At 42.1% G+C, this 25,781-nt stretch overlaps 1 protein-coding gene across 2 annotated transcripts in view; it reads right to left on the bottom strand.

Annotated features, from left to right (window-relative positions):
• Positions 1-2,529: 2,529 nt before the first annotated feature.
• Positions 2,530-25,781, bottom strand: part of ARK2N (arkadia (RNF111) N-terminal like PKA signaling regulator 2N) — a 134,418-nt gene continuing 111,166 nt past the window's right edge. Inside the window, exon 5 of one of the 2 annotated variants that reach the window (XM_069218863.1) lies at positions 2,530-4,345. In XM_069218863.1, coding sequence (XP_069074964.1) covers positions 4,156-4,345 — 190 coding nt within the window. In that variant the 3' untranslated portion in view covers positions 2,530-4,155. The remainder of the gene's footprint in view (positions 4,346-25,781) is intronic. The other variant, XM_069218865.1, reaches the window with a different exon arrangement.

Here is a 25,781-nt window from a genome sequence, read left to right as displayed (position 1 = left end):
ACACTGGTCTGTGCCCAGCCCTTCTTGAACTGTTTGAACAAAGAACACTTGACGTTCCTCGGGTGGCAGCAGTGAAAGCTCCCTTCCTAAAGTGTGTATCGGTAGCAAGCAAGAAATATTCAAGGAATGTAGCACAATAGCTGCTAGACAAGCAGACTACCTTGCCTAATGTATCAATCCATTTCCTGTCGGGAGGAGTGAAAGGGTAGGAGTTTTGTTTAAACTTAAGTTGAGGCTTGCACCACCAGGCTCTCATGCTTAGTGTTAATTAGAACTTCAGGTGCTGGTTTGTGGCATCTGGAAATGAGACAGCTAAAAGCGAGCTACGACCAGGCTGTCAAGGTAGGATCAACTACAGCCTCATTGAAATGTAAAAGAGGCAAAAGTAGGGGGAATAGGCAGGAGGATATCCATAAGGAAACCAGCTTATGTCTCCTCTGACAGAAATACGAGTGCCAAAGCTTATGGGGCTCCAATTATTCCAGCTGTTAAGGAAGCACTCCCCTCAGTAGGAAGACCGTCAGGTGAATCAAGGGCTGAACCAGAGGAGGTGTCTGGGTTACTGACATTCTGTAGAGCAAAGTAAAGCCCAGCATCAGTGTAATGCAGGGGGAGTAAGCTAACTGCCTCCTCATGGTCATCTAATCATCTGGAACTACATCAGGCATCTGACTGGCACTAGAGTCGGGTAAACATGGCTTCCATTCTGGCACAAACACTGAGAAAGTGGAAGCATCAAGGAACCCTCTAAAAACACAGGGCTGTGCTTTGGTAATAGTTAAGTGACATGGGGAGGACGATAGATCTTAATAGGGGCGGGTCAGGCACCATTGAATTTAGCATAGACACTTTTGGAGCGATGGAGGAACATTCAGGCAGGCCTTTATTGAAGCATGGCCCATCTGCAGTGATGGAACAAGCAGACTCAGAGCACGGTCAGTCTAGGTGAGGGTGGATTAACTGGTGGAAGTATAACTGGAGGTCCAAACTGCTCTGTGGGGTCAGAAGGCATGTCCATGGTGATAAAGATCTGCAGCATAGCTTCCTTGAAGGACAAACTGCTGTGTAGTCAGACATGGTGCGGGAAAACTATGGGTTTGATAGTTCAAGATTCAAAACGGGCTCAGAGGAAGAAGGCCAAGTCTAACTCAGAATCTGTGAATGTCAACTAAGCACATTCCACAGCAAGCAGGAGAGCGTCAAAGTTGATGTATCTTGTGTTTCCTGTGTTTATTCTTGGACTTATCCTTCAACCTCGGCTTGGACTTACCTGACAATGGTGACAGAATGGGACCAGCCTCATTTCTTATTTTCAGAGTTTGGCTTCTTGCTTTCTGATTGACTTTGGATGCATCAGGGAACATTTGTTGCAGGATAAAAAGTTAGATTTGGTTCCCAGACACAACAAACAGATGTCATGGAGGCCTACGACTGAAATTTGTTTCCAACACATGTGACATTTTGAATCCTGTAGCCTTTAGTGGGGACATCCCTGCTATACAACGAAAATGGTCTTACATTTCTGCATGAATTGGTAAAACCGAAATCAGAAAGAGTAGAACTCCTGATCTATATTGAAGGCCGTGCAAAAACATAAGTAACTCAGTGTTGGGGGTGGCACTCATATGCAGCTTTCTGTTGTCATAGGCAGGTTGGAACAGAGCCACAATGAAACCAATTGCACCACAGTCCAGAACTCAGGAGATACTGCAAGATCCTGCCAGGCACCTGGAAGGGGATTCTAAATTTGAGAAATCAGGTAGAAGCATCAATCCGATTTTTTTTTGTTAATTATTAAAGTTATCAAAATAAAGTGCATCCACTGTGAAGGGCAGAAATGTGGACTGAATACAGCATTGTACTTTCTCTGTGACATTCTCAGCTGAAAGGCAAAGGACAGTGCTTCAAAAAGGAATTATCGAGCTTAATCAGCTAACATGCTAAGTCTATAGTACTATAATAGTATTTAACCCAGCAACATTCAGCACACAAAAGATGCATATGGAGTTAAACACAGAATTTATAATAAAAAATAAAAAAACTAGATTGATGTTGAGATATTCACTGAACTTCTTAATCATAATCTAATTTCATTAACCTAAAAGGAGAAAAATAAATATATGGACACATCAGGGAAGACATGAATAACTAGGTATCTGCTGGCAATCGCCTGTTTAACAAAGCACATTTAAAAACCTCATCTCCATCGTATTTTAGTCTCAAACTTGTTTTTATTATTTTCTAGCCGTTTCTCTTGTAACATCCAATTATCAGACTTAAGCATGCAAAGTCACTGCAATAAGTCGCGTTTCCATTTCATTATTACAAACGTGAAAAAGTCAAGGAAAAAAGCTTTTAAATTATACACTCTATTTTATTTTTTCGTAAAATATTTTAAACTTTATGCTACAGAACTTGTTTAAAAACAGAAGGTCTCATCTTGCACCAAAAATATATATATATATTTACATATATATATATAAAACACTCCGTTTATTTGTTTGTAAGGACCATTAAATACTAATGTGATCGAGAATAAAAAGCCACACACTAATTTTTAATTACTGAAGCGCTGCACATTTTGAGCATTAAATCCAAGCAATGAAATGTCTTCATTGCAGAAGATTTCAAGTTAACATTTCAGCAACAACCCATTCTGTGAAACTATCAAGTGCATTGCTTCTCAGCCACACAATGGCTAAAGATTCACTTTCTTGTTTACAAAAAGAAACGTTCTATCTAGGAATCTTTTTCACTCCGTAAAACACTTCCTATAAGGATCCAGTGCTTGTGTTTGTAAGCTCTAAAGGTAACCTGTTAAAACAAATGTGTAGTGTTTTAAACAGAAATAAACGAGACAAACAGCATTAGACTAAAATACATGATTTCAAACATAACAGTGCACAAAGTGAGGAAGTTTGATTGAGAATGCAGTCCTATTTATATATATACACACACGGAAGTCACGCCATATACATACTAACAAAGAACTGAGTTTTATCCGCTTTATGTAAGAAGGACGGCCGTCGAGTCCCAGTTTCAGTGGAGTACTTCAGAAGCAGTGAAACCAGTTTACAGTACTTAGGGGACAGTCATACGAGGCAAGGTTTGCACAAAACAGAAAATGGGAGAAAAGCTAAAATTGCATCGTGATTTACCATGGTCACTGGTGATCGACGGCTAATTCAGACTTCAATCACGTTACCTTCCTACATCCCAATTACTGTGTGAAATAGCACATCACAGTGAAGGCCACGGATTTAGATCCACCAATGCACCGGTGGTCTCAAAAATGTTAGTGCTTAAGACACATGACTCCCAGCTTTGCAATTTTATGCCATATACAAGTTTGGGGTAGCGGAAAGTTTTGTATTTATGCAAGGAAAACAATTATCACAAATGGTGCTTGCTCCGCATGGACGCAAAATAGACTACTGGAAAACATACTTTTGCTGCACAAAAGATACCAGCATCCTAGGATGGGGCAGGGATTGAGATATTTCAACTCAAGAGACTATTTTTAAATACTTTGTAACAGGAACGAAATGTAAAAAAAAAAAAAAAGAAAGAAAACTCGATGAGGATAATATTCGATATCACAATATCAGGACCCTTTGCTTTTGATCTTCAGTTTTTACTGGATTTAGTTTCTCTACCTGGATAAAACACACTAAATGATGCGACAAAAAAATACACCCATTACGTCACGGCAGTGGTCATCTAGCTGATGGAATACACATAAAAGAATAATGACAACGTTAAAAAGGTAAGGTTAAAATGAATGTACATTATATGCAAGTGCGAGCAGAAAATTCTCATCTGAGCAATTACAAATACGCTCCATAATTGCATTCTGAGCACACAGGCTGCTTCTAGGAAGCAAAATTGCTTTCAATTTAAATCTAATATTGTTAGGGGTATGGGCAACTATATTCTTTTACGAAATGTTACCTTTATGTAGACTGCCACATGTATGTCCAGATTCTATTCAAATGTTGTACTGTGGTGCAGAAGAACAGAAGGTAAGATGCACCTCTCTTTCAAGGGTAAAACAACATTGCCAACACATAAAGAAGATGGTCTTTGGATAGGGAAGTTGTCCAACAGTGTCTATCCGTAACGCAAACGAGGTATGGGCACTGAACTGTGAAATTATTACAGTAGGTATTTGCGCCGTGAGTCCTCGTCCAATGTCAGGTCCACCACTTCGGAGGGTGAAGACCAGTGCTGCTGGGGCGCCACAGCGGCCCAGGGCTGTGTGGGCCGAGCACTGATGTATGCAGAGCCCGCGCCATGCTTCCACGAAGACACGCTTTGAATGACGCCTCCTCGAGGGTGCGCACACCTGCAACGACGTGAAACACAACACGAAGATGAAATGTCACGAACAGAATGCACACAAAGGATAACCTACAGTGAATACTTTCTATTTGTGAGGTTTTACACAGTGTGGCCCACATCATAGTCTATATCAGAATGTTTTGCATCAAAGTGTACATTTGTACAATAAATCACCAAAAACACCACATTCAGGTAAGGAATACATTTAAAAAAATGTGAGTACAGGAAGACACTTTTTATAGTGCGAGAATTCAGGTCCATGAATCCTCCGGGCAATCAGAGGTTTCTGGGCCCTGACGGTGTCAAACTAGCATCGTTCACCTCGGTGCCCTGGGGCATTCGTACTGCGCATGACAAATTGGGGACAGAGCCCCCTTAAAGTACTGGACTCGCAGGGTACCTCAGCAGAGCAATCCAAGACCGACTCGCTGTGGACAAGAAATGAAGAAAGCAGCAAAGCACACATTAACACTCAAGAAATCACTGTCCACTTAGTGCTTTTTCTTTGCAACAGAAAAAGTACTTGCAGCCATGGACTAGGCATTGTCGATGTCCTCAGTCTTTGCAGGGGCTCATCAACATGAAGGCTAAATAAAGAGTATGCACAGGATGGTAAAGTAAACCGGTGCAGGTACACCTCAGGGCAGAACCAGGTAATACATAGCCAGGCACAGCATCGTAAAATACCACTGGTATTAATCTGGTGATATGCCGTACACGCTACAACCACAGGGCAGCGTATGCCGGAAACAATTTCCTCCACTCTTGTCAAGTTTTTCTGGAAGGTGTAAGGTTTTCTTCAATTTCCTCCCACTGGAAGCAGTCATACGGATTAAGGAGTATTTGGGCGTCCCCAGTGTGCCACAAGGTTACAGCAGCTATTGCCACTCTCTTCCCAACGCGTAAATGAGTGATTTCCTTACAAAGGGTGGTCCTTCAGTGGCACCCTGGGTAATAGAGCTGAGCAGCAGCGACTATCAGTGTCAGTATGAGAGCTATTATAACTGATAATGGACAGATTCATAGTTCCACTCCTCATTAGGTATAACACACTGTCTTATCAATGAGTTTTTGAAGTTTTCGGTCGAGTTCTCAGATAGTCTGCTACACAGGTAGGTAAGCACTGAACTATGCAATGGAGCCATTGTTCTTCTCTTGCTCTACATGCATGCTGACATCATGACGCAATGAGACCCGTTATATCACTGCATTATATGCGCAGGTTTCATCAGGAGATGCTGGCCTAATGTTGAGTTGCTCTGCAGTTTCTTTGTTACCGCACTGCTCAACTCAGAAGGTGGAGCCTGTGCGCTATTGCATTGCTTGTAGTATCAGATTCCTGATGTCACTAGAAATGCAACACCACGAATAGTTGTCGGAATCAAGGAACTGAGATCAAGGTACTTATTCGCTTCATGGAGTGCAAGAGAAATGTAGACATGGTTTTTAAAGTTTGTAAGAAAACTTAGGGGGTCATTCTAATCTTGGCGGGCGGCGGAAGCCGCCCGCTAAGCGGGAATCGCCAGAAGACCGTACCGCGGTCAAAAGACCGCAGCGGTCATTCTGAGTTTCCCGCTGGGCTGGCGGGCGACCGCCCTGGCCTGGAGGATTCTTCAGGCCAGGGGAAAACCGGCGGGAAACCGCCGGTTACCCTTTTCTGACCGCGGCTTTACCGCCGCGGTCAGAATTGGCCTGGATGCACCGCCAGCCTGTTGGCAGTGCATCCGCGGTCCCCGGCCCTGGCGGTTCATGACCGCCAGGGTCGGAATGACCCCCTTAATTCCTTAGAAGTGGCCTTAAAAATGTGGGGATGTGTATTTAGGGGAGTCATGAGAAAAAAGAATGCCAAGTGTATGTTAATTCAATTTCTAGTAACAGCAAACTCTGCTTTCAAAAGGGGTACTGAACAGAACAACAAAGTATTAATTAAATGCTATACATAGCAATGCAAGAAAATAAAAGGGATCCACTTATATTTCGTTTCAAAATGTATTAGCCATAATATTCTGTCTCCCCTCAGATTCCTAGAGATTCTGTCTGCCTAATTACAGAAGTTTAATTACACATACTTTGTAAAAGAAAGCAGCACATTCCATCTCAGTCGAAATTTTTGACTTACTTGCAGTGTACTTATAATTTTTTTGCGATAAAATGAATACCACTACTGAATTTCAATTCTAATCTAGGATACAGATGGGTGACCTATTTGGGTGACCTATTTGGGTGACCTATTTCAATCTCAGTTGCCTTTCAGCTTTTGTATGAGAATTATGTACAGCATTACATATTATCTCTGGCTACAGAATGTTGGAGACCATTCGTGGATTTACACATGGTGTTTAGGATGAGACTGCATCTTCTTGCTCCAGCGTTTCAAAGGGACAGCCACTACTAGGGAATTTCAGCAACATTCACATGCTAATCGTAGGAAGTAAGGTGTGGGTGGGTGCATGGTTTGGTACATTTGTGTTTTTGTGGCTACGAGGATTTGGGTGTTGAGTTATTTCGACTCAAGGAAATAGTAGGCTACCCCTCAGAACATCTCCAGTGCAGGTGGAACTGCCGAAGTCCTCTGCTCAGGAGTCTTCAGGACTAACTGTGCTACTGGTGCTGCGGTCATCTGCTCTGCCACCACTTGGAGCAGCAGTTATAAGAACAACTTGTTTTAGGCAGTGCACTGCTGCCATTTCTAAGCACTGTAAATAAAAGATGTGACTATGAGCTATTAAGTATACTCAATTTACTCCTCTCAGAAGGATGGAAGGCTCTGCCTGCCATGCCAGGATTCAACCCTGTGACCTTCAGATTATTCTACCAGATTCCTGATTAGTGTGTAGTGGTTAACAGTGACTCTCAGTAGAATGCATCCTGGATAGCCACTCAATGTCATGCATAGGGAGAATGAGGAGGCAGTGGTTGAGACGGTTGACTTGTGTATTTTCACTCTTATTACTACTCTAAAGGAAGGAATGGAGAACTGTGACAGGCAGGACTATTTCACCCCACTTGACTTTAGAGACAGTGAAACCTATATTCGAAAAAGGAGCTACAGGCTTGATGAAATGTTGTTCAAAATCCATTCCAATAACACTTTTGGACATTAGGTTAAACACCCAAACTCTAGCCATTTACTAGGATAATCCACTTAATCCTCACCACTCTGCCAGACAAAGGCAGGATGTCTAGAAACATGCTCCCTGAGAGAAAGACAAAATCCTATAATATCCAAAATAAAGACTATGGCACAGGGATTGATGTATATGTGACATGGAAAACCAGACAGAAAGGATTTTCTACACATTTACACGAGTGGATGCATAAAAAAAACTCTTAGCACAGCCAATCACAATCTTAAGTGACCTACTTCCAGAACCCACTTCACACCTAGTACTATAATACTTATATTTTTACAAGACTAAGTCAGGTCAACTTTGAATCAGGCTTTTCTTGAAAAGACCTTGGGTCCAGATTTAAAAGTTTCATGCAGGAAATACATTTCTAATGTAATTCGACTGCAATTAATTTGTATTCATCAAAACTTTTTTTGCATGCAATGATTAAAAAATCTAGTACAATTGGAAAAATAGGTTTGACCACTTCTGATCTTTGCTGGGCCTGTAGTGTTCATCAAATGTCATTGGCCCATATGATGTGGCCACGTATTAGAATTAGAAAGTACTGGAACAATGTGGAATGAGTAAATCTGGTTATTGTGAACTTTTGTCCATATATCCCATGCTCGTAGTGTTTCACTCTCTGCTGCATTCATTAAACCCAAAAGGAGGACAACAACATTCACTGTTTGTTTCACGGTGGCCAAGGAACTGATTTTTAAACTATGGAAATCTAAAAGGTCATCATCTGTAATTGGAATAAAGATCCACTGTTCTTACCAAAGTCAGAACTTCTAATGTAGTTTAAATGTAATGCAGTGTGTGTATATATAAAATGAAAAATGGAGGGATTTCTGTGAGCTGTATGTACGTGGGTCCACTGCCTGCTCTGAAAAAAATATTTTTGCTGACATTCACAAAGGGGTTGCGATTGTTTTGTGAACGCATTCACGGTCACAAAACAATGCTTCATCGAGCTGCGACTTGCAATTAGGAAGGGAACGCCTCTTCCTAATTGCGACTCACAAACCTATTTTGTGATTCGGTTAATAGATTACCGAATCACAAAATAGGGTCTGTACATACCGAAATGTTTTTTTCCTGACGCAAACTGTCCGATTCTGCGAATCAGGCCATTTGCGACAGGAAAAATGGTACGTACATGTGCCTCTAGATGTACTACTAAGCACACTGCTTTGGGTGGAACAGCAAGCATAGAATAGTACTCAAATTATACTCTCTCGGGCACGTGGTGGGTTAGGTGTGCTATATTTTTAACTATATTACTTGACCACACAGATTCCAATGGGCCACAAGGTGGGATGTGACAGGAATTTAAACAACACTAGATTAGATGATGACGAAAACTCTACCACCTGCAACTCTTAGGAGTCGAACAAAAGTCCCTCCCTCACGAGGGTTGCTTGTGAAGGGGATTGCAAGGGAGACAGGAAAGTCTTTCATATACACTGCTTATACGGTTAATAGGCCTTCGCTCTCATATGGGATATTTTACTTTCATGGACTTGTACAAATGGACTGTTGTCCCAATCACAAATGTGGGGGTCTTTTTTCCAAAGGGAGAGTCAGTGCCTAGTCTGATGAGCTTGTGGATGAATTTGGACAGTTTCAGACCTATGGGAATCATGATAACACCGCATAGATTATGGGGAATAAAGGATACTGACCCCCAGACACCAACAGCAAACTTTGGGGGGAGGGCAATAGATTAATAGTACACTGGAACCGAGATACCAAACAGCACCGGAATCACACTGATGGATCTCCCAAACAAGAGTGAAGCAGAATAGGAAGTTCTACTGCTCAGAATGGACAAGGTTCAAGACTACTTAAGTGAGGCATCCTGAAATGATAGAGTCAAAAATATTCAGTTGAACTTTCTCCATTGAACCTATATGTCCCCCAAAAGAATAGCTCAAATATACCCCTTAAATGACACTAAACGTCCCAGATGTAGGGCTTGTAAGGTTGGCTTCACGCACATGAGACTGAGGTTCTTAAAAGGTACTGGCTGACCACTGTACGAGGGATGACATCAGTGGCTGCAGAATCTCAAAGAATAGATTGCTGCATTCTGGGTCTATCCTCCATGCCGAAGATGGGGACAGATGCCAATAAGCTTACAGAACTGGCTGTAGTATTGCCACAGATCTGTAACAAAGAATTGGAAATCTCATACTGCCCCCTCCAGATGGCTGGCAGAAAATTGGGCATTATAAGTGCAAAGGCAAGCACCTATCTGTCCTTGGTGGGGAAACAGTTATATTTTTGATTCAAATTTCGGTCTAACACATATCAAAAAGTGAAAGTTCATATTGGGAAATTGGATGAGATTCACACAAAAACAGTAATATACATCCCATAAAGGTAAGAATTACATATATTTTTTTTTTAACTGATATCAGAAGAGCAAGCAGTTGATAATACATCTAACATAATGGATAAAGCTGTGTGATAAATGCCTCAATTGTAATGTATAAATAATAAAGAAGGGAATAGAACAAGCAAATTAAAGTGTTTATGTAAAACACGAGAAATTGAAAATTATTACCTACAACACCGTTGTTCAATATAAGCTGATGCATAACAAAATCAATAAAATGTGTTTAAAAAAAACAAACAAAAAACAGACAACATAAAGATTGGCACATCTGCAAATTGAAAAATATGCCACTGATCAAAATGAATAAAGCTCATTAAGTGAGTAAAGTGAGGGTGGAAATTGAAAGGCTTAAAACAGTTGAGAAGAAAACAGCTAAAGCTATTACTGAAATGCAGAGTGAAGAGCCACGCACTTGAAAGCCACATACAGGAAAACAGAAGTAAAGGCTGCCGAGGACTCTCAGCAGAAATAGTTTTAATGCAACAAGAAAGTATGGAGTAAAGCTATGTTACCAAAAACAAAATGATTATTTACCGGTAGGATGCTTTACAGCTTGATGAATCTTCGTAATTCATATGCTGTGCAATATTCTGCCAGTGAGTGGTGGGGCCTGTAATGGTCTCTTGTAGGTGTTTTTATTTTTCTAGTGGGTGCTGTTGAGCTGTTGACCATTTGGTGTTGCCATAGCAGTAATGTTTGGGGACGATGTGCACAGAAGACCATATGGCAGCAATGCAGAGGTTTATGGACACATTAGTGGTGAATGCTAGCGTCACTCTGGTTTTGCTAGTGGAATGCGCTCTTGGTTTCTCTTCCAGCGCAATTCCTCCTGTCCTATTATATTTAGCAATAATCCTTTTAAGAGGTTCTGGCGAACATTTAGTTGCAGAGGCTAAGTAGATGAAAAATTGCTTTCCTTTCCCAATTGTCTTTGTTTTTTTGTAGGGAATACATGACTGTCCCCCTGACGTCCAGTGAGCAAAGGGCTCATTTAACTTGAGATTTTGGTTGTTGGAGATAAGCTGGTTTTTGTATGTTTTGTTTGACATGAAAATGTGAGCTCACCTTCGGCAAAAACTGGGGGTCGGTTCTCATTAACAAACTGTCTATGACTCTGTAGATAAGGTCTGTATTTTGAGGTCCTGGAGTTCATTTAACATTCGTAAATATGTGATCGTGATTAAGCGTTGAGTACTTGAATGCTGCACCGTGCATAGACTTAAAAGATGGTTTTATGAGCTGCCTTAGCACTAAGTTTAGGATCCACATTAGTGAGGAGGCTGACCTTTGTGGCTCTATCCTCTTTGCTCCCTTTTGGAATCTCAATGACTGGTGTTTGGAAGAAACTGTGTCCTTGTATAAGCCACTATAGCTGCCAGGTCGACTGAGGTACAGGGATGTCCTACTTCTAGCAGACGAAGTATTATAGGATGATAGTGTCCAAAGTTCAGCTTCCCAAAGGCCTTTCCTATTACACCAGTGCATGCACCTGTTCTAACATGCAGTGGTAAGGCCTCTTGCCTCTTTTTAGGATCGCCGCAGTCCTTTAACGTAGTCTCAGGTGACCAAATGGTCTCCAGAAGCCGGGTTAGGGGAGGTATACGGTCTCCTCATTAATGTTAATAGATCCTGGTGCTCTGGCAGTTTCATAACTCTGTCTTGCACCATTTCCACCAAACCGGAGAACAATGTGTGTCTGAATGAGGTGCCATAAGGATTAGGGTCACATGCATCTCTCCAACACCAATAGAAGTGGAAACGGTGGAAAGGTGCATGCAAATTTCCCAGACCATTCTATTATTAGGATATTCCCTTGTGATTGGTAGTCTGGATACCTGGATGTGAACCTTTGTTTTTTAAGTCTTCTCCTGAGTTGCAAAGATATCTATAGGCAAGGTGCTCCGTATGTGAAACTGTTTTTGGTTTCAGCTCCCATTCGTGGTCTGTCCACTTAACCTGTCAGCTTCTGTTTGCACTAATGGCAAATATATTGCTACTAACATTAGGTTTCTCTTACTGGCCTATTTCAATATGCCATGTGCTAGTTTGGACAGAGTTTGTGATGTGGTCCCTCCCTGTTTGTGGAGGTAAGTCATGGTGGTAGTAGTGTCCATCTGGATCTGTACTGTCCTCCCGATGACTTGTGTTTAAAAGGCGTTCAGGACAAGGTAGACTGTGTTGGGTTCTAACACACTGATGTATTTCACTGCTTCCTGTAGGCCCCTAATGTTCAGTTTGCACATGAGGGCTACCCACACCATGTAGGAGGTGTCGGCTGCAATGAAGGCAGGGGGAGTTGCATGCGTGAAGAATCTGTCCACTGCAATGTTTATGTTCCACAATTCTATTTACATACTCGGTGAAAACCACAATATCCTCCCAACTCCCAGATGCCTGTAAACATTGCATCCGCAACCACTCTTGCAGTGGTCTGCATTGTGTCTTAAGGGTATGCAAGATGCCATCATGCACATTAGTTTCCCCACTGTCCTTGCTGTCAGGGGTTGACCATTCTGGTAAAGGTAAATTTGTTCTATCAGTAATACCCTCTTAAGTCAACAGAAATGCAATGACTTGACTGGAATTGGGTCTCACTCCAAGGAAGATTTTTTTCCTTGGGGAGGATTTATTTGGGTTTATGAAGAATCAAAACATAAGGGGTATCCTTATCAGTGTATGTAAGCTGTGTTGGCACTGTGTGAATTACTGTCTTTACCAGCCCTTCACCTAGCCATAGGTTGCCATCACTAATGCTAGACATTCTGTGAAAACCCTTGGTGCAGATTTTCTCCCACAGGGCAGTACTCTGAGCTGGCAATATACCTTATTTACAAGAAAACTCAGGAATTTCTTGGATCCATTTATCTGTCTTTAAGGTCTGTAATTCCTATATAGTGTCTCCTCAGCAGAGACAGAATGAGCCACCAGCCATGTGGTCATGTTGAAATTTGCATTTTGATAAATTTGTTCAACATGTTTAGGTCTATTAAGGGTTTGAGGATATTATCCAGTTTTGGTACTGAAAGTAAATTGTGTAGACACCCTGATTCTTCTCTGCTGTTGGTAGCTTTTCTATGGCATTTTTCTTTAACACGTCTGCAAACTCTTGAAGAACCCCAAGGGGTCTTCGTAACAGATTGATCAGAAAGCTTCTTCGGTGGAACACAGACATTATAGAAAATAAATTCAGACACCCTAATCGAAAAAGGATTACAAGTACTGTCGAAGATTAATTGAAATAAGATTGCATATATGCTATACTATGATAAAGTTGTATGAAGTAAACTTATGGTATTTTCCATGGACCCCTTTCTTGTGACAAGAATCTAAAGACCACGTACGTTCGATAGTCAATATTTTAGTACCATGTAATGATCTACAATACTGACTATTTTGCAATTACCACATTTGGATTTATACCCATAAGGAATCTCTTGACATATAGCCTTTCATTGCTGGCACATGAAGATAGCGAGTGGGTGGCAGGCAAAAGCCACATGAAGGCTAGGTTTCGGCTTGATATTCCATAAAGACCTGGAGCTTAGCCATAGACTGGCATCTGGCTCAAACCTTCAGTAGCTCGCCCACTTCTACTACTGCAGCAGTGGGATAGCAATAAGGTAGGGCAGGGATCACCACCCTTGACCAGAACACTAGGGGGCTGCAGGCACATACTGCAATTTAAGGATACCCAAAAGTGATCCCCATTACTGCGTGCGATATGGTTTCTCATGTTGCTAAAGTACGTCTCTTTTTACAAAATAAATAAATAAAATAATCATCACTGGGCTTGTTAGATTCAATTCTGAGTGTTTCTGCTTTTCCCCTCCCCCTTACCTCCCTGAGAAGCCTGTGACTACTCACACTCACTACCCTCAGAGCCAAGCATGGAAAGGGTATACTTGGGCTAGTTTGCAGAGCCAGAGTAAGATATATGCCAGAACACCTGCAGCAAACAACCCAAACCACCACGGTTGAGGCCCAGGGGACCCTGTAACGCCCTGTGGCCCCATCCAAAAGGGGTCTGACAGGCATCCTGTATTTCATCCATGGAATCATTAAGCTCCTGAACTACCACTCAGCACGAATTACTGCCTCACAAAGTCACACACAGTTCATCAGAGACCATTATTGTGTAATTTACTCACTGCCTAAGAAGCACAGCGTGCACAAATATGAAAAAATATGATCACACCACCCTTATGTTGGTGGAACTCCACTAGCTCACCTTACCTGCATGCATCATCTCCAAAACCGCTGCATCACTGACAAACCTATCATGATCGGCACCTTTGCTTTCATGCAGACAAGCTCACCGTATCTGGTGGCTCTCATCACATCCACAGCCAGCACACCAGACTGTAGCCCAAGAAATGTACAAATAAATAAATAAGGCCTTTTCTGTCAGTGTAGTCAGTATCTGGAACATTGTCCCATAATCAATCAGGAATGTCATAACGCTACTTCTATTTAGTAAAGATGCGCCATTTTAAAGAATACTACACCACAAGCAGTAACAGTCCAAAAACCAGCTACCTCTCCCATCACTAGCTGACTTTATGCTCATCTTTGACCATGTTCAGCGCATCTCTGCCTTTTGACTAAGTTTGCGCTATAGAACTACCACAGACATTAATACATACATACGTTACGATGTGAAAAAAAACGTCCTCATTCAGATGAAATTCAGACTATAAAAACAAAAAGTGCAAGCTGTTAAAATTACATTTTACCTTGGCAAATGAATGAACGGTTTCAAAGTGCCAAGGATCTGCTGTTGCTAAGCCTTCCATGAAAGAAGCAGTAACCGGCGATGGCTCAAAATGTCTCAACATCAACCAGGCTAGACCCAATATGGTTCAAGTTTCAGGAGGCCATAGAACACCTATGCAGAGGGAAGATCTGTATTGTGCCAGTTAGAATCTTTTAGGCCTAGAAGAGGCAAAGAAGAGAAATTCGGTAGGCCTGCTGGTAGCAGGTTCAAACACCCACAGGGCAATTCATGAAGTTGCCCATCTACCCCTTGAGCCAAAAAAGACATATATTCCTATGAGCAAGTGAGCAATCAATGTTCTTCATTAAAGTCCTCTTACTCTTATACCGAGTTCTGATGGAAGACTTCCAGGTAGCTGCCCGGAACTCTAAGTTCTCCAACTACAACCTCAAATGTTCACACGTCAGCTCATCAGTAACCTGTGAAAGGTGAATCATGGCAGGGAAACCTGCAGCACTATCTCCCCTTTCATATATATGAAGCCTTTGGGAGAGGTGAAGATGCAAGTGGTGTTTCTGAAGGAGATGAGCAGATGTGAAGACAACACCTGGCGAGGCGGACTGGCCCACTTGGATAGCAGAGGAGTTGAAGCAAAAACTGCTCTCATCTAGTCCAACATCAGGTCAACTAGTAAGAAGCTAATCCAGGATGCTAGCTGTTCATATCTGATGCTCAAATATGTACAGTCAGACAACCCCTAGCCTCAAAGAAAGAAGAAATTATAATTCTTGCACTGAGTAAAAATGTTTGCAAATGAGGTCCACTTAAATGCTGCTGATAATCACAATGTAGGATAACAGCAGGAACATCTCTGCAGGGCCTGTCAGCAGGCAGCATCATCACCACCACCACCACCACCACCACCACTACACCCTGGAATTCATAGGTAATAGTGCTCTCTCACACATGTTGGGAGAACACACCTTCCACAGGGAGGTTGGAACAGAGAAAGGCTGGACTGACATTGGCTTTGGACGTGTTATTCAGATACAACTGCTGTGAAAGGACGGACGGGATGGGGGTGTGCAAAACTATCCACGATATTGATAGTCTCTGAAGTCTTTAGTACCACCAGGTTGACATGGTCTTGCTGATCATGAAGCAATCCTAGCTGATTTCAGTTACCTATTACTGAAGAAGGCAAATCAGGAGTCAAGGAATGGCCTATAAACGGTATCACTTTGCATGTCACTAAGGAGTACTTGTGTGAGGATTCAAGGCAATTCATGAAGACCAAAGATTGTATAAATCCTGAAAATCGGAGCAAGACCTCTTCCCTAGATGCAGCCAAGAAGAAACAATCTAACAATGGAGACCGCAGTAGACTGTCTACTGTAATCGAAAGGTCACCAGCAGAGCCCGTATTTTCCTAAAATGACAGAAGGGAAGAGACCAACGAGACTGTCCTGTACTTGTGGTGTTGATTTCCCATGGTAAAACAGAGGTACATCATGTGTTCTGGATAGATACACAGAAATAGGAACACTGGGGGTTCAATGCATTAGCAGACATTTTGGGCAGTTGTGAGACCCAGAGTCAGTCAGTTGAACTTCTGGGAAGGGATATCCTTACAACAGACATCCAGCATGGGGCACAGATTTCTCTCATTTCTCGTTGCAAGGACAAAGAGGGAATACAATTCTATACCACTTCCTGGGGGCGGGATCAGCTTCATTGCTACTAGGGGGTGGAAGCTTGACTATTTCTTCGGAGGTTCTTGGTATGTAGGCTGGAGAAGACGACGCAGGGATGTAGACGGAGGTGGAAGAGAGGATGAATTAACAGTATCCATGCAAGGGGTGGTAGAATAAGTTTTCCTGAAATTTCTATCTTAACGCATATCTGCATCACATGGACAGACTGGAGTTTATCTCCGTCATTAATGATGAGATCTTAGAACATTTGCCAGTTTAGTTTCATGACTTTGTAGGGCTGCACCAGGGATCTGTGAGCAAGAAGATTTACCTGTTGAATAAGCTACTTAGCATCAATAGCACTCTTTCTAGTGGATACTCATCTCAGCACTGATTCATCATTTCAAGAATATTCCTAGACACCAAACTGGATTCGGAAGTTTTACAGTAACTGCTCCAGTGCAATAACATTTGCGCTCTCAATCTCTGCTGCAGCCTTGTCCCACCTTCAACTGTGACGCACCACCCTGATGTGCAGATGTCTGTTAACAACAAAGCGGTTCAAACAGGGAGCATCAGTAACCGGCTGAGATCTATAAAAGTGTGCAGACATTAACACTGAAGTAGTTTACTACCAAGATGCCCACTCCACAGAACTGGGAGGAGGAGGAAGGTGATGAGGAATCTACTGTTAGACAGCACATCCAGTGCTGTAGAAGGGTGTAAACTGTGGACCACCTAGCAGTAGGGATTAGCTATCTGGAATGTACAAAAACAAATGGCAGACCATAGGGCAACTTTAGCACTCTTTGTCTTAACTTGCTGAAGGGGGGTGGGGGGTCTCATATTCGTTGCAAGGAGCATACAGTAATGTTACTGTCACTGTAGAGGAGATAACTGGTTTCAACAATATCAGATGGGAATGGAGTTCATTTGAACGTTTGAGTGGCTAAGGAGCTGAAGATGAGGCTGTCTAGTGGCAGATGGTGACTGCCGTTTTGAAACAGGGACTCCTAGGACATTTTATAGAAAGGAAAGGTACTGCAAAAGGGGTGGGGCAAGAAAACAGTTAGGATTGGGGGTAGGTATTTTCTAATCATTGACTAGTGCACAGGATGAATCAGACCCCTCAACCACCATCTCAGCACGTTCCAGAACTTTAGAAGGCTCCATCTAAAAAAAGGCTGTGCTGGAAAATGACTTCTGACTCCTACTGGAAGATGATAGCTCAACTGAAGGACTCCTGAATCCTGCTGGCACCACGGGACTGAAACTGATCGACAAGGGTCAAGTGGTTGCCCTCCTGTTTGCCTAATTAGGGGATACAAATGAACTTTTGAGTCCAAGAGGACCCAGCTGATCACAGAACTGGACACTGCATGAGACTTTGCAGGTGAAAGATCTGGTGCCTAGAAGCTTGTACTGCAGACACAGGGACACCTTTTGTACAATTTCAACTTAGTCAATTTTCCCACCTTTGGAGAACCAGTACAAAATGCCGAGGTATGCCTAAGAAGGTTGCATCCTAAAGGGGTAGGAAAAACAGGTTTATCCTGTTTGACGATTTTTGTTGCACTGAAAACTGCTTCGGCTGCACATAATGGTGAAGGTGTCTGGCACTGGGGAGACCTGCCCGATTACAGTTTTCAGCTTTGCCCATTGGAAGATTCAGTATTCCATAACAGAATGTCCTAATGTAAAATCGTGAACCATGGTGATGCTGCAAATCTATCCAATCTGCAAAGCGTCCACGTCCGCTACTAAATCCAGGCTTGTTCAATGGAGAGCTTCTGATGCCAAAAACAATTACTTCAGTGGGAGCTTGACAATGATGTATCAACCTTCAAGGAACCTTCACTGGCCACAGCCTTGGACTTTTGAGATGGAAGTCAAGATATTCCAGTGAGCAAAGAATAAAGGTAAAAGCTTTGACCAAGACATTCTCTCTGGCGTACCAAAGCTCCACTTTGGCTCAGTCCACCTGAGATCGCACCGAGGTACTGGACAACCACAAATAAATGTTTTTGCTTGATGCCTTACTTTTCCTTGCTGCTTTTTGGCTTTAAAAATTCAAGAAATTCACATCTTCACTCCCCTTAACCTCGGTATCTTTAGGCTCATTGGCTTTTTCTCTATTTTGCTAAATTGGTTTGTGCATTTTACTACAAAGTGCCCTGTACTTTAAACTTGGTGGTACTGCTGTTATTGGTGGTGGTGGTACTGCTGTTATTGGTGGTGGTACTGCTGTTACTGGTGGTGGTGGTACTGCTGTTATTGGTGGTGGTGGTAGTGGTGGTAGTACTACTGTTATTGGTGGTGGTGGTACTGCTGTTATTGGTGGTGGTGGTGGTACTGCTGTTATTGGTGGTGGTACTGCTGTTATTGGTGGTGGTGGTGGTACTGCTGTTATTGGTGGTGGTGGTGGTACTGCTGTTATTGGTGGTGGTGGTGGTACTGCTGTTATTGGTGGTGGTGGTGTGTGTACATAATCAAGAGTAGATTTATTAAGCTGGCAGGGGCACTACTTTCCCAAATTAATAATTCCATTCTGAACAAAGTACATTTAAAAGCTTAGTCTGAAGCAAATCGACCTGATACTCTCATCAGCCCACAAACTTTGCCAAGTAACCAGAATATAACTAGAACATATCGACTTTGTGGAGGAGACGTGAGCGGCCAAAATCACAACCAATTTTGCATGTGATCATTCAGTTGGCTTCAAAGCCAGCTGTTCAGCTGGTTCCACTCAATGTCCATACAGGTAGGTTGTTGAAGTACAGGTGCAGAAACCTGCCCTGTGTTTGGGCTATGTAATGTGGAAGAGGTAAACAGAGCAGAGGGGCAGATACTCGAAGTTCAGCAGCTTTTATAACCAGACTGAGCCCAATCTGGGGCTATCAAGGTGAGCAGTCTGGTCCCATCTGACCTTCAGAACTCAGTAAATGGGTCACAGGGGCAGAAAAGTGTAAATGAGCATAGTGTCCCATAAAAGGCAGAATGTGTCTCATATGGAGCCTTGACGTGAACACTCCAGACCACCAAAGGCGGAGTGTTCCCAATGGTATAAAAAAGATCAAGGGACAAACCGATGAGTGAAGATGCCTTGAATACATTTATGGTGGGCTAGATGATGTCTTCTGAGCTTGTGGGTTCTGATGCACAAGTAGTCAGGGGGTTGAAAGTCAGGAAAAATCTTTCTAGGTCCAGTTAGTGCTACAGTCCAGTGCCGTAGCTGGACGTCAGGCACAGAGTCAACTGCATAGCTGCAACCTGGAGTGGAAGCGACCTGTAGACGATTTCCATCTAGGCTTATAGTGCTTGTGTAGAAACCTATCCTTCAACATAGTCTTGGACTTGCCAGAGGATGCAGACTGGGACCAGGATTTGGAGCCAAAATGGGCCCGAACCATGGGAGATAGAATGGGGCCAGGATTAGGCATGTGACCAACCTAGTTGCCTGTGCTTGGTGACATACATCCTAATCTTCTGCTTACTGATGTCTTTCAGGTTCATCAAACAGCATTTGCCACATGACTTCGTAAAATGCTTGGATCTGAAACACCAAAAACAAATGTCATCCAAGTCCAAAACCAACATCTACTCTCTGCAGATGTGACACTGCTTGAAGCCTGTAGTCTTTGGGAGAGAAATGCTGTAGCACACTGTCAAGAAAATGTTTCAGAAGCAGGTGACGAGTTGACAAACAAACATTCAAGGGCACAGCTCAACATCTGCGATGGGCACAGAGTAAAAGAACTGGCCTCATCCTGCAGGGATGGTGCCTATACAAGACTCTTTGTTAGCTCTTCTGGAGGTGGGATGAACTGCTTTAGAGTCCGATGGCACCAACAGGTGGCACGTGGGAGCAATTGCAGTGAAGTTTCAAGCACCAGTCTGGCACCTGGCTGGACTCAGAGGTGCAACTCAGCCTTTGCTATGGGATCTGTCCTCAAAGTGCTTAATGCCCTTTTCTTTGCCTGGGAAGGCAACAGGCGCTGGCTGAAACGAGGTGCCTGGTACCGAGAGTAGGGAGAGGAAAGAAGTCTTGCAGTTAAGTATTTTACTATTCCTGGCATTTGTGTCACAACTTGAATAGGTTAAAGAGGATGACCACAAGAGCAAATCCAAGAGCGAGGGTGCAGCAACCTCAATAGCAGAAAAGGAACACATACTGCACCGGATAGCTAGGGCTCTGACAGTTTTCAAACAAAATATGCAGAGGTCAAACAATACACACATCTCAAAGCAAGATCATTATAGCACAAACTACCCAAGCTGAAGGAAGGCTATGTATATAGAGAAAAAAGAAACGAGGGTCATAAACATAGCAAGATACGGGATATAATGATGCGTTAGGCTATATTCAGGCATTACTGGGGCACAAAGCTGCATCCTGATAACTAGACAGCATCTAGTTTTACTAGGAAAATTACCTTCCTCAAGTTAATTCCCAAGCCGGTAACTGACACAGTCTGGTTCAGTGGTGAGGATTGCAGTCTGGGCCAAAACATGTCAGTGGTCGATTATCAAAGTTCCCTACATTCATTTGTTTATTTGTTAAATTGGGGATTTGATCTTTACTTGTATAAAAAGCAATGTTCTTTTCAACGTGTGGCATGCCATATTCTTGGCACAAAAAAAAATGGGTCAGTAAAGTTGTATTTTAAGAAGACAGAATCTAAGGATATCTCCCCGATAGGACATCTCCCTAATACAGATTAAATAATCTGAGTGAAAAAAAGTATTGGTATCATCTTCTCGTCAAACTGATTACATATGCTGCAATGAGAAAGTTAACTTATAAGACTTGGCTGTAAGTGCATGTAGAGCTGAGTAGGACCTACTTTTACTAAAAAAAAATGTGGGGTAATTCAGCATGACTCAAACCATTCAGAAAATATCCTGTGCTTATAAAGCAACTTTTTGCTGCCATAGTTTGTTTTCACCACATAAAGGGGGCTATAATCATACTACACATTCTGCTGCCAAGAATGCATGAAAATTGAGGGAAGGCAGCACCCAGCATCCTTAGAAACCAGACTGCTCCCAAATTTGGGGAGACTAGATCGCTTTTTAGTTGTTCTGCTGGACATGTGTGTTGCAATACAAGAGAACTCTTTATCAAGCTCACTTTTAGCATGACCTTAAGCTTAATCAAGCAGGTTTCTGGGATGCTGGTCTAAAGCTAAAGTTATACAGGCCCAAAATGGGAGTAATACAACAGAATGGGTTGAGTTTTTCACTGTGCCAGTTTCCAAATCTACCTTATCTACAGCCATGTGGGGTAAACACAAAATTACTCAGATACTATCAATGATGAAGAGCCAGTTTGAGGATGTGTGGACAGACGTTAGAGAGATCAAAGATTGTGACATTTTGAAGACCAAAGATTATTATTTTTTTTTTTTCTTTTTTAAATAAAAATCAACTAAAGCATCTCTATCTCCCAGTGAACTGTAATCCTAGTTCTCCTTCAGGGTAATCTGCACTGAATCAAACACTGTAATGTTTGGCCCACCAGCAGGATCCGGGAACAATATTTTTCTAAAGAAACAAAATGTTTTTGCTTTTCGTTAACAAAACCATAATTTATTTAAAGTAAAATAATTTGTCAGCCCATTAAAATGCTATATTGGCCAATTCAATATATATTTTCTTTATTAAATCAATAACCTATCTCAAATGGGGAAGTCAAAAGGGTAACAAGGGGAAAAAAACCTTTTGTAAGTTTTTTTTTAAAGGAAATGAAGGGAAATGATCAGGGAAAGTAGCCATAAAGGCTGTAGCTGGAAATCTGACATTGTAGTTTTAAAGAATACCAATCCTCCAGTATAGTTAAGTGCTCTTTCATGGCTTCAGGTCTTTCTTACAATGGAGTCAAGGGATACTGCTACATGAGCTTCCTTTATTTCTTCCACCAAGGAGGAGGCTGCATATGATTTTAATGTAGAGTCCACTAAATAAGAACTAGGATTGCAGGTAAGTATCCCTTCTCTGTCAGGGGACCTCCATGCTTGATCATTAGCACTGAACAGAATAGCAAGCCCATCAATACTAAAAGCTGTGGAAAATAATGGACTATACAAAGAGGTTTCGTAATGGGACCTGCTCTACATTGCTAGCTGCTCAAGAGTCTGAATCAAGACAATGTCTCAAACGTATGCACTGAACTCCACCTACTGGACTTACAATTCTTCACAATGGGTATATCTTTCAATAAAGCAGTAGAGGAATCTTAGATTTATTGCCAAAGTTTTATTAGGTTTTTCATAACATCATAAAATGCAAGAGGCTATATGTTTAGACTGTGTGAAGTAGGCAATACTGTGCATGAGTGACTATAGTTGATATGTCAACAAATTATTTTTTTATGTTTGGTTTTGCCCAAAAAACCTTTGACACTTCCTACATCTGTAGCACGTCTGACTCAGCAGAAAGCAGCCAAAGCAATAGTTTGGTTCCAAGATCACTCTAGGTAAAAACATTGGATGCGTTAGCATGACATCTTTGTTCTTGTGGAACACTTCATAAGGCCCATGGAAACAGAGGACTTGAACATGGCTAACTCAACACACAAAACAGCTATGACTAAAGCTGGCTTAAAGCTGACAGATGTAGGGAATCATTGTGAATCACATCAAACAGAGGACCAAAAGCACTGAAAGGACAATATCCAACTCGCAAGAAAGGAAAGTTCTGCTAGTTGCGGGAGAAAAAGGTTTTGTTCATTTCTTCTAGGGATTCCTTAACAATCAAGACATTAAAAACTGAGGTCTGAAGCATATTTTCAATAGACCGCAATGCCACAGGAAGCTAATTAGATTAGAATTGAAATTCTGACCTGGTCCAACAGAGAAGATATGGTAAAACATCTTCTTGACAGGTAATGATATTGATGTGTTAGTTAGGACACTCTTCCATTTGAAGGCATACAAAGCTCCTATGGCTGGGCATTTAGCTTCGTTTACAGTAACCATACACTCCTCAGGAAGAATTAAATGTCCACCTTAATGGGTTTAAGAGCCAAGCTGCCAAATTCAATAATGGTAGGCTGAGCCATCAAACTCGGGAATGAGATCTAGTTTATACAGCAACCGCCTGTGTATGACAAATGAAGGCTACCGGTGAAATACCATTGTAGGGTCCACTCTGAAGTTTTTAGTATCATAAATCCCCTTTAATATGTCAGCTTTATAAAAACAACACTGCATCAGGGAATAAGCATTGAGACGTTTCCCTGGCCAGTCTATTCAAAACGCATTCCTGTTCATAGCTGGTTGGTAGCACATGGAAGCAAAGTCTGGCCATTTCTTGTTGTCTGTGCTTGTCTGTGCTTGTGAAAAGACTAACTGAGCAGAACTCAAGTTGCAGAAGAGGCCGTTCATAACAACATCGTTTAGGACCCACTCGTGGTTTGCTTGAAGATCCTGCTTAGCAAATCCACTTGAGCATTCTAGACGTCTTCCTGGTTATGGGCCACTTTCAGGTCAACTGCACTTCCTGTGACAACATTCTGGATTGTGCCACGCCTTGTTTTTTCAAGTAGTGCAGAGTTGTCATGTTGTCTGTTTACACAAGAAGGGACTTTGTTTTGCAGGCAGTCTAAAATGCCTGTAGGGCTTTGGCTACACCTCTTAGTTTTAGGAGATAGGATATTTCCTTAGAAGCTATAGAAAATATATAAATACACTGTTCCAATAGGAAGGAAGAAAACACATGTGGGAGTCCTAAAATTTAGGAGCAAATAACCTCACACATCCAAAAACATTTGTCCTTTTTGATTAGGAGATATGGATAGTCAACTAGGTCCTGACGAAGCATCAACGGACCCGTTTGGGCCACTAGGATGCGAAACATGTTGACCCATGAAAAGGGTTGGTTTGAAAATTGTCCGTCCTCCCTCCCACTCATTTTTCTATAGAGATATTGATCATTATTTCTGTTTCACTCGTTTGACTACACCCCTTTTTTAAAATCTTGATCCCTGCCTTCCAGCTGGTTCAATAAATTATTTACCCGTTGGAGGTTTTGAGAGCCAATTTTAATCATTTTCTATTTTGATCTCCTTCTTTTCCCTACTCAATCCTGGGGTCATGGCACCATCATTGTAAAAGATCTCCGGCAAAGAGCCCCCCCATTTGGGGTGGTGCCCGTCAGACATTGCAGCACCGGTCTGACGAAGGAGCTGTACCGATGATGAAGCATGACATCCTTTTGGATGTGTGAGGATACACTTTTGCGATAAGGGTGTCCAACACCACTTTACTGCTGGGGGTTGATGGCAATTTTCGTGATTGACAAGCAAACCCAGTCGACTCAGAGTGGAAAAGGTTAACTGGAAATGCTGAAGAGCTTGTTGTGACGTAGAGAAATTCATCAAACTATCATCTTGAAAAGACTAAAATAAGATCTTCTGTTTCATGAGATGCACCATTCCTTGCACTTTGAAAACATTCTCTATGTTCACTTCAGGCAAAAAGGAAGGACCTTGTACTAGCAACATTCATTGCCTCCAACGAATCTCAGGAGCATCAATGTTTCTTTGCAGCAGGAATATAGAAACAAACATCTTGAAGATTATGGCGCATAGCTTATTTCCTGAGAGAACTGTGAAAAGTTCTAGCATCCTGAACTTGTCTTCCCGCATCCATTTGTTTGCTGTTTGAGGACTAGAATAGGCCTGAACTTATTTTTGTTTACATTCATTCAAAGTTCTTTCTAAGGACGTGGAACCCTTTCCACTGCCTGCTCAGACGAAGGATGCTGACCTCCTGATAAAGTTTATAAAGATGGTGTGACTATTTTGGAGGTACTGCTGGTGGCGGCCTTACGAATCTCAGAGAATAGGCATTTCACACAATATTCAGCTCTATCTTTTGAGATTTCTTTCCACTCTCAGGTAGTTGGAGATGCTATACCCCATCTGAGTGTGTAATGATATATATATATAGTCTCTCACTCTCACTCTTTTAGAAGGCCGGTGAGCTAGTCAAGGGAATATGCATGCTATGCCGTCTCAATAGCTATGAGTGGCTAGATCTGAATTACCTTCAGCAGCTCTAATCATTAGCTAGGGGACCACCATGTCTTAATTTAGACTCTCCATGAACTTCTATTATCTTGTTTCAGGCAAGTTATGAGCGAAAATTGACAAAACAAATCCCGAAGGCATCTGATGTATCTGTGCAGGAGGGCAGTAGCACTGGCAGTTTACATTCTCATTGCTGATGTGCTACAGTGTTTCCTCCGGATGTTGTCTGCTTACTCTCCTTATCAGGAGGAACAGTGGAATAAGCACTCAACTGATTCTTTCTTCCTCCTTTGAGTGTCTTTGGCATACCTGTATCAGGTGTAGCCTTAAGAGTGTGACTGGGGTTGTGTCTCTGCAGCTGAAAGTCTCCATAGGAGCAGTGGAATGAAGTGGCTACTGGACTTTGAGGCAGGGAATCTGGTACTTCAACTGCCAGAATAGAGTATCAGGTAGGGGAAGGCACATATAAATATTCAGAGTATGA

The sequence above is a fragment of the Pleurodeles waltl genome, chromosome 1_1 (assembly GCF_031143425.1).
Source record: "Pleurodeles waltl isolate 20211129_DDA chromosome 1_1, aPleWal1.hap1.20221129, whole genome shotgun sequence".
Classification (NCBI taxonomy): Eukaryota; Metazoa; Chordata; class Amphibia; order Caudata; family Salamandridae; genus Pleurodeles; species Pleurodeles waltl.
Note: the sequence above shows the minus strand (reverse complement) of the source record. Positions and strands in the feature narration are given on the sequence as shown.